The sequence below is a fragment of the Vicia villosa genome, unplaced genomic scaffold (genome assembly GCF_029867415.1).
Source record: "Vicia villosa cultivar HV-30 ecotype Madison, WI unplaced genomic scaffold, Vvil1.0 ctg.000159F_1_1_3, whole genome shotgun sequence".
Lineage (NCBI taxonomy): Eukaryota > Viridiplantae > Streptophyta > Magnoliopsida > Fabales > Fabaceae > Vicia > Vicia villosa.
In genome coordinates this window covers 323,673-333,743 of record NW_026705043.1, presented here as the reverse complement: position 1 = coordinate 333,743, position 10,071 = coordinate 323,673, and the positions used below count along the sequence as shown (strand labels likewise).

The 10,071-nt window shown below is 33.1% G+C and overlaps 1 protein-coding gene across 1 annotated transcript; it reads left to right on the top strand.

Moving 5' to 3' along the window:
• The first annotated feature begins 293 nt into the window (after positions 1 to 293).
• LOC131624744 (autophagy-related protein 8C-like) lies at positions 294 to 3,349 on the top strand. Its single transcript, XM_058895662.1, has 6 exons — positions 294 to 404; positions 583 to 629; positions 1,850 to 1,905; positions 1,984 to 2,036; positions 2,652 to 2,770; positions 3,092 to 3,349. The coding sequence occupies exons 2-6, from the start codon at positions 593 to 595 to the stop codon at positions 3,187 to 3,189; spliced, it is 363 nt and encodes a 120-aa protein (XP_058751645.1). The 5' UTR covers positions 294 to 404; positions 583 to 592; the 3' UTR covers positions 3,190 to 3,349.
• Positions 3,350 to 10,071: the final 6,722 nt, after the last annotated feature.

Here is a 10,071-nt window from a genome sequence, read left to right as displayed (position 1 = left end):
ATGAGATTTGTGGACTCGCCAAGCTTAGCCAAGTGTGGCTCCTATTCAATAGTTGGGCAAGTTGGATTTAAACCTTGCATTATATTTAAGCCAAATATCAACTCAGTCTAGAACAATATTTAAAATAATATTTTAGAAATAACAACTAAAACCAAATTTTAATTTAAAAGTTTTTAATATTTTTTTAAACAAAAATACATACAACTATACAAATTATTTTAGAAAAAAGTTAAAATAAACTGGCCCATAAAATTATGGGCCTATAATAAAGGATAAGAGTTACAACGAAACGACGTCGTTGACCAGTGACAGTGTTTACTAGTTTGTTTAGTAAGGTTTCTTATTTCATCTCCGATCTCTAAACCCAATTTCTGAATCTTCCTCACTCTTTTACTCAGCATCTCGTAAGCAATTTCTCTCTCTTTTCTTCATTTTCTATTCCGAATCCCACTCATTATCTCCTTTCTATATTTCAATTCTTTTCGTACCTGGATCATCACTACTTTCAAACAAAACCCTGATTCCCAATATTTAGGTTTTATTTATTTTCTTAACTTTATTTGCCTCTGTTTTCTGCTGCAGATTATTTTCCATGGCTAAGAGCTCATTCAAGACTGAACACCCACTCGGTTTGTTTCTTTCGATTAACTGTGCTTTCTTCTATTTTCATCGTATGGTATAATGATCTTGAAATAATTAAACTTTATATTTATGATTCTAGTCTAGAGTACTAGTACCATTCAGTTAGGTTTGTAATTTCTTGTTAGGCTTTAATTGGGATCTGAAGTTTAGGTTTACTTCCTATGAAAATTGAACTTTTCATATTTCTATTTGTTGTATTAACTTTCTTCTTTGAGTATAAACAATGATCTATGTCACTCAAATACAATCAGTGGCGGTAACTGACACCGACCTTATGAGTTATGATTACCTTTAATTTTATTATTTTTTTAAATTATCACTGGTGTTGATGTGTCTGTGTTGGTGTCGGTGTCGGTGTCGAATTCCCGGTGTCTGTGCTCCATACCATAGGTTCATATACTCTCTCCGTTTGTTTTTTAGAAGGATGTTGTTCCTATTTTCTTAGGAACCTAAGAGAAAATTATTATTAATGATTAGAAGAAACTAATACAAATTCTCTATGATCTCAGAGCAAAGCTCCTCAAAGTAAGAAAAAAAAAACCTATTTATCCAATTCACACGAATGTGCAGCAGTCCCTTTCACGTGTAACTTCCCTACTCTCTTTAACCAACTCACCCTCTCTCTCTAACTAACTTGCGAACTCAGCATTTCTCTCTCCAATTAGGCCTCTTTCTCTTAATGGATCCTATTATATTTAATTGTATTTTTTTAAAGTTAGATGCAACGTTATTTGTTGCTTTGTTGCTTTGTCAATAAACCTGTAACTATTTATTGTTGACTAATGACCGAGAAATAGGATCAATAAGATGAGATAATAAACATTGTAATTTGTTACATAGGAAAAAGACCATTAATTTCATCAACAACAACAAAATTTATTTATTTCCTTGTTGTGTTAAACAGTCTTATACTACTTAAAAAGGAATAATGATAGTATTGCATTTTGGTTTGGGTTACCTCACTTCTTGTGAACTTGATTTGTTTGTTGATAGTATTAGTAACTTGTGAACTTGATTTGTTTGTTGATAGTATTAGTAACTTGTGCCCTCTTTTTTTACATTCACATTCTTTGGCGTTCTAGCTCTTTGATTTTGTGGTTAGAGAATTCCTTTATCCCTAAAAACCATTACTAAGTGCAAGGAAGTTTGTATTTGTTTTATCCATTCGGTGACTTATGTCCAACATATGTTTCTAATTTAATGCCAGAAAGGAGGCAGGCTGAAGCAGCTCGCATAAGAGAGAAGTATCCTGATAGAATTCCAGTAAGACTTGCTTTCTACAGCGTGCATATGCCATCATAATCTTTCCTGCTTACTGATCTTGTTGATCTTTTCATATAGGTAATTGTTGAAAGGGCAGAGAAGACTGATGTTCCTGAAATTGATAAGAAAAAGTTAGTTTCTTTTTTATTCTTTGGAAAGTGCAAGTGTATATATTGGCCCATTTCATTTACTCCAACTTTCCTATATAAATGCTATCTTCCGTTCCTTGATTAGTTTCTTCATTAACATGTTCTTCTTTATCCGGTTGAAGTTTTGAATGTCATAGAATGCGTAGTTTGGAAATTGAAAAATATACACTTCTTATTCTTGGACTTGAGCCATCTGGGTTATAATATCCTTGAAGTTTTGCCAAGACCTGTCTAGTTTTGTGTATTTCCCGTGTATGTATGTGGCACCAAATTATAATGTTGTTGAGCTACCAAGCCTTATTATCATGTTTTAAACATGTAAACATAATTGCCTTATTTTCTCAAAAATACTGTTATAGGGTTAATGTTAAAGAATACAGAAAGAAGTTGCGCGATGTGATTTGGAGCAATAAAGAGCGTTCCAATACTGAATCATATCTATGGGTGTTTTTTATGAGTTCATTTATATGAAAACTCATTAATGGATTTAATAAATAGGAGCTGTAAGAAAAGTGATAGTTTGATTATACAGTGACAGAAGGGTTTTCATTGAGGCTTTGGTTTATATTATTGTCCCCTTTTTTTGGATGAATGTAGGTATCTTGTTCCTGCTGATTTGACTGTTGGCCAGTTTGTGTATGTGGTGCGAAAGAGAATCAAGCTGAGTCCTGAAAAAGCCATCTTCATTTTTGTCAAGAACATTTTACCACCAACTGGTAATGTATAAGGTTTTTGTATGCGTTGGTGTGTATATATTGTACAATACGTGGAATTTTATGTAATCGGGTTGCTGCCATAACCGCATCACACATTCTACCTTGATCATCCTATGTAAATTAACTACAGATTGCTAAAATCTGATTTTGTTATTGTGTAATCTGAGCCATCTGACCTCAAATTAACAACTGGGGTTGTTTGCATAGTGTAAATGCCTGCTTACTGTAGGGAATCTAGATCTAATTTTTGTTAATTTGTAATGATTATTAATTTATTGGACTTGATTTGGTGAATTGAGAAATGATTTTATGTTTGTGCAGCGGCTATGATGTCTGCAATTTATGAAGAAAATAAAGACGAAGATGGATTTCTTTATATGACTTACAGTGGGGAGAACACCTTTGGAATGATGAGCTGAAGTAATAATCCAATGCAGAATGTGAATAGAACTTTATGAAAAACTGGCCATTGTGAAAAAGTGATCTTAATTGTAAATTCTGCTGTTTGATCCGTTTCTGCAAAAGTTTTATCAGCTGATCTATATGACAGTCTTTATGTGTATTGGAACTTATTTTGCATCTGCGTTTATTTTTTTAAATATAATTTCTAATTCTCGTTCATTTATTTCTATTTCTCGTTCATTTTCATTGTTACTCCATCCGACTTTTTTTTAAAACTTTTTACATGCATTGTTATCAAATATCTGCAATAGTGGTGCTATGGCGGATATTTTGGATTTGCCTCAATAGTATTTATAGGCTGATATTGTTTGTTTTTCGGCAGTAATATGCTGGCAATAATATGCTATAACAGTGTCACAATGTAGCTGATATGGTGGTATTTTGGCAGTAATATGCTGGCAATAATATGCTATAACAGTGTCACAATGTAGCTGATATGGTGGTCTTTTCACTCTCCGCCGTGGACAACACTGTTTTAGTACCAAGAAAACTAATAAATTTTTTTAATTGTCATACGATAATTGTCTTTCTATCTAATACTATTAATTACTTATTTATTTATTCTCTAATAAATAACTTAGTAATTTTAATGAAAATACAACTTTAAACTTTAAAAGTGATAGTTAAGAAAAGGAAAAAATTATTGAAAAAAATGACAATTAAAAAAGAATAGATGGTATAAATATGTTGTCAACTAATTATTGTAGAGGTATATTTCTCCTTTTGCAATTCATATTTTGCAATTCCTATGTTGTCAACTAATTAAATTCATACTGATGTTTATATTTTCTTATTACAGGAGTGTGATTGTTTGAAATTGATTAAACGCGTAAGAAAGATTTTGGAGTTGGTACAGTCCATTGATGCTTGGTTCGTGAGGTTAGTCCATTGATGCTTGGTTCGTGAGGTTATCTGCTATTTCGATCTTGCCAATTTATGTTCTGCTGCGTACGCGATCATAAACCACGGCATGCAGACAGCTTTTGCAAAGAGGTGTCACTCAGAGACGTCATATTTCCACCAACATATAGGCGAAATGACCATCACATTGGATTACGTCTCATGCATGTTGCACTTCCCATCAAGGGGAGATTACTAGACCATGAGAAGATCAGTCGGGAGGAAGATATCAACCTGATGGTCACCCATTTGGGGACTGACCTAGATGAGGCTGCTCATGAGGCACATTACATTAGAGATGCTCATGCTAGATTTATTTATTTTGGTAAGGCTTTATAAAAAACATCTACAGTGGGCCTCAGATGTCATAAACGATGATGTGCAGGTTGAGTACCACCAACATTGCGCATTGAGGTGTTACCTCTTGTTCCTGGTTGGTACGACCATGTTTGTGGACAAAAATGCAAGATGCGGTCTACCGTAAGTACTTCACCGATCTGACTGTAATTCACGAGTACAACTAAAGGACCGCCTGTTTGGTCTACTTGTACTCGAAGGTATGGGAGAGTTATCTTTGGAATACAAAATAGATGACAAGTAGCTGCATGCTTCTTACGCAGTTTCTTATTATTAATATTTTCCTAAATCATTTGTAATATTTTATCCGAATCATTTTCAAGAATGAATCATCTCTCAATTCCTTCGCATTATCCGTTGGGAAGTTGCATCTGCCTATGATGAGGACTAGCCACGTGCAGCAGCATTTGTTCCTTACAAGGGGAATAGTGCGGTCGAGCCATTCAGAGTTTCTTTTGATCGTATGGTAACAAATGATGTTTGCTTCTGCACATACGAGCGTCACTGCCAGACACATCTATTTGACGTCATATCCTTATACTCTAGATGACTGACATGTGGGTCATCTCTTATGTATTCTTATCTTTCAGAGCAAGCGATAGTCCAGTTTGGCTACTTGCACATCATTATGAGACCTCCTTATGAGGCCGCTCCTCTCGGCGTCTGCCGCAGAGATCTTGGTGCTATACTAGATGATTTCGAGAGTCACATGGTACTAGAGGAGTATCACCGAGAGGTTGCTTATGTACACTAGGCTTATGTTGAGGGCTACATGACATGGTTCTATAGGATATCATACCCTATCAAGACACTAGACGCTCCCGAAAAACCACCTAGACCATAACTTGGAGATACTTGAGGTTCAGGATAAGCAGGCCAAAAGCTTGATGGAGGTTTGTCGACTTGTTGTGGAGATGGTGGAGGAGGCATTGAGGCAAGACTCTTTGAGGATGACGCTCTCTAATTAGCCCTCGTGGAGACCATCTTTAGTGTCCAATTTAAAAATTTGAAATATCATTAGAGATAATTTGGTGCTATGAAATGAATTATAAGTGTATCTCCTTACTTATAATATATATTTATATAGAATTATTTTTCAACTCTTGCTGCTTTTTTTCTTTTTTTCTTTTTTACTTTAACGTATTTTACCACCTTGTTTTTATTCTTACCTATAGTTCATTTGAAAATATAAGCTATAGTTGAGTGATTTACATGTTACATACAAATTAATCGAGTAAACCTATCAAAGGATCTAGCACGAACCATATATTGATTTGTTGAGTTCATTTATTAAAAGTGAAACTTTTTAAGTGTCAACACATCCATGATACATCTATTAGACCACATATTATCATGTTTTCGCTATCGAATCACATGTCTTTATATTCTTGGACTAAGTTATTGGATGTGAGTGAGTGCACTAAGTGAATCACCTGTCTTTATATTCTTGGACTAAGTTATTGGATGTGAGTGAGTGCAGTAAGTTCAATAGTATTGGATATGAGTGAGTATGTAAAGAGTCTCGTCGGACCGGACAACTAAAGATATGTTGATAGCATAGCTATAGATTAGGTGACTGGTGACAGGGTTTTAAAAATCGGACCGGTCATCAAACTGGTGAGAGTATTGGGTCACTGGTTTATTAGTTGAACCACTGCGTCATTGGTCGAACCGCATGACTAAATCAGATTAAACCGGATAACTCGCTTGAATAAACCGATCTCTATTGCAATACTATATATTTATTACATCGATCGAACCGGATAACTTAGTATCTAAAACATATCACAACACCTACAAAATTTTACAATTTTAAAATATCATATTTTTACATATTTATTTTTTACATTCAAATTCTAAATATAATCTTCACTCACAACAAAATAATACAAAATATAAATTTAAACAAATTTTAAACCAATTCTAATTACATATAGGGGAAAAGTTATTCTAAATAAGGTTTGAAGAAAGTCTAATTATATTTTTTATAAAAAAAAAAATCATGAAAACGGCGTTGTTTTGTGCGAAAAAAGAGAGTATGCAATTGAACCACCGGTTTTCTAAAACCGCCGGTTCACTAGTTTTTTCGGTTTTGACCGGTTTCCACCATTTCAATAGCCTATCTGGTCCAACAATCAGACCAGACCGGTGACCCCTCCGATACCCAATCTGACCGGTCCGACCGGCCAGTTCAGTCCGGTTTTTAAAACACTCGACTGACTAGTGACTATGTTGTTGTGTTTAAATCTCCAAACAAATTCTATAAAACCGACTGTGCTTCTTTTGAAAATTTACTAAATAGTTATTAATTCAAATCCTATGAAAATGACAGTGAATGGATTGATTTAAATTCAATTAAATTTTTAAAGAAATTGATATACGAACCCTATAAAATTCAGTTAGATCAGACTGAATAAAAACCAGCCCAACATATTTTATAGATTGATTCAATCCCAATTAATCAGATTATTATGTTTATCAGATCGAGCATCACATGTAATTGCACCCCTAAAATATAAACACTGGCACAAATGATATAAAAGTAAAAATGTAAAATTTATCTATGATTATAAATCCAGAAATATAGAAAACAAAGCTATTATGAACTTCTGTACTCCAAATTAAAAACCAAATCATTATAATGAATCACTATATTTGAGCACCAATGGTGTATTTAACAAAGACATGATATGAAACTGTCCAAAGTCCAAGCAAATGAGTGAGTTTTTCTGTTCTTACTTCTTTTTCTGACACTGATTCTTGATCCATTTGAATCCAGCAGAGGTACCGCTTTTCACTTTCTGAGCACCTACCACAGCAGCTGACTTAGCTTTGTCAGCACCGACGATCGCAACTGTTTTCGCTTTGCCCATACTAACCGATGCCATAGCTTTTGCATCTGCCATCTTGCCACTTCCATTGCTCTTAGTATTCTTCTTCACCATCACATCATCATCATACTCGTCGCTTCCAAGCCCACCGTTTCCCCATTGGTCAGACCAACTCGGTGCCTTGCTACCCATGTTGTTTCTTCCAAAAACCTTCAGAAAAAAATTCAAATTTTTATTCATTCTATTCGCTAATAAGATATTACACACATTGTTCTAAACTGCTGTCAGCAATTGTAGTCCTAGCTTCAACATAAAGGTTTTATGTTGCTGTTATGACTTAAAAATTCATGAGGAGAGCTTAATCCAAGAAACTAATCAAATAATATACACATTTTTACAGTCAGCAACTACAGTTACAATTGCAATATAAACATGGTTAGAGATCTTTGCAACAACATTGTAACTGCAATTGCAATACCATCGTCCGCTTTTATCACTTAAGCTCATTAGGAGAGTCAACTCAAAAGACTAATCATATAATACACATTGTTATAATGCAGTTACAGCCACAATATAAAGATTATAGAGATATCTACAACAGCATTACAATTACAATTGCGATCACATCAACTGCTGTTAAGACCTAAGACCGTCTGAGTCCAACCCAAAAGACTAATAAAATATAATGCACAGTGTTCTAAATTACTAAATTACGATCAGCAACCACAATATAAAGGTTTTAGAGATTTATGCAACAACATCACAACTGCAACCCCAGTTATGTCCCAAAGTCGAAAGACTAGTCAATTAGAGTCAAGAAACTCATCTAAGTAACCACATTGGGCGTCATCAACTTCAACTCATAACCTATAGAGCACACAAACATCAGACACAACACGGACACAGACTCGTCGACACTGATATAATTTGAAAAATGAATAAGTTAAAAGTAATCAGATGTCGGTGTTGTGTTCGTTTCCGTGCTTCATTCGCACAGATAATACTAATAATAAAAATAAATAATAACAATTCACAAACGCGTTCACAAGTTTAGTCACAGGCAACTAAAAAAACCCCAAAAACGCGTCTAGTCGGACTTGGAGGCAGTCAATGAAATCAAATAAACAGTTCACAAGTTTGATGTTGATTACGACACTGCACCAATATGAATATTCTATTCAATACAATTCTCAGTACCAAAGAATTGAAGAAAAAAAACAAAAAATCAGGATTGAATAGATCTCTTAACGAATTAAAAGAAAACTCAATTTGTTCCGTGAGATCTCTGAATGAATTGAAACCAACAAAAAGGGCTTATCAATTTTCCACATAGCGTTTACATGAACAATAATAGATAACAGTAATCGAATCAATTACACATAATTGCATGCATTGAGGTATTTTAGAACAGAGAAAAATAGGTTTTTTTTTTTTGGGTTTCTATCGCCATGAAATCAGATTGGAGATATGAAATTAAGAAAATAGAGAGATGGATTACCTTGAGAAATGGAGGAGAGAGGATGGAGATTGGAAGGAAATGTAATGTAAGGAAGGAGGAAGATGGTGGTAGTCGATTGCGTCCAAGTTGAACAGTGGCAAGAGTCAATAATACTTCATTTATACACTTTTTTTTTTACTTTCACTTATACTGTATCCACCTTCCTTCTAGCTTATGTATTTCTTTGTTTCAAGTTTACGCAATTCTTAACAAAATAATGATTAAATATCTTTCTTTTAATTCATTTGATAATTATTATGTATTTTTTAATCATAAACAAAATAACAATAATAATAATAATAATAATAATAATAATAATAATAATAATAATAATAATAATAATAATAATAATAATAATAATAATAATAATAATAATAGTTAGCATCAATATCCGACTCAAATCTAATTCCAACCCCTTCTCATTCGGCAATCATAGTTGTAGATGATCAAACCACAGTTCTTCATACCATCATTGATCTGCCTAATTTAATTCGGATATCAAATGATTTCAGCTCCCCCAATCACAATTGCAGAGGATTGTGCGTGATCTTCTCTTGTTAAGTCTACTGTCAATCACCACTGAATCGATTAAAGATTTCATTAATTTTTTTATTTATGTTTAACATATTCCTATAGTTTTATTCCGTAGTAAAAATATTCTATTTGTTTAGCATTTATTGTATCAACGGTCTTATATAACAATTCAATTGCATAAATTTTCTAAATTGTCTTTTCATTACAAATTTTTTACACTATAAAAGAGCATTTAGATAAAATAAGTAATGTTTACTTTTTTTTCATCTATCGCCTATTATAGTATCACACGTGTCATTTATTTTTCAACATTCACAATTAAATTACAATTAAATACTACATATACACATTTTCTCTTTATTAAAATTTCATATCTCTCTCACATTTTTTTCTCACACTTTCTTACTTTCATTTTAATTTTTTCTCTCTATTAATTTATTATCACTAAAAATATTAATAATATATTTTTTAATTTTAATAAAATTAAAATTTTATTTATCTCACGGGTCACTATCAACATAATATCTGTTTTATTTTTATCAATGATTGTCTTAATTTGAGAGACAAAATCTTTATTTTTAAATATTATTTTTATTTTTTATTTTTGCTAGAAGGGAGGGCCAAAGCCCAAAGAACAACTAAACAAACAAACAAACTCCTAGGAGCAGAAACTCCTATAATATCACTCTCAAGAGCCTTGCTCAAAATAGGAGGAACAC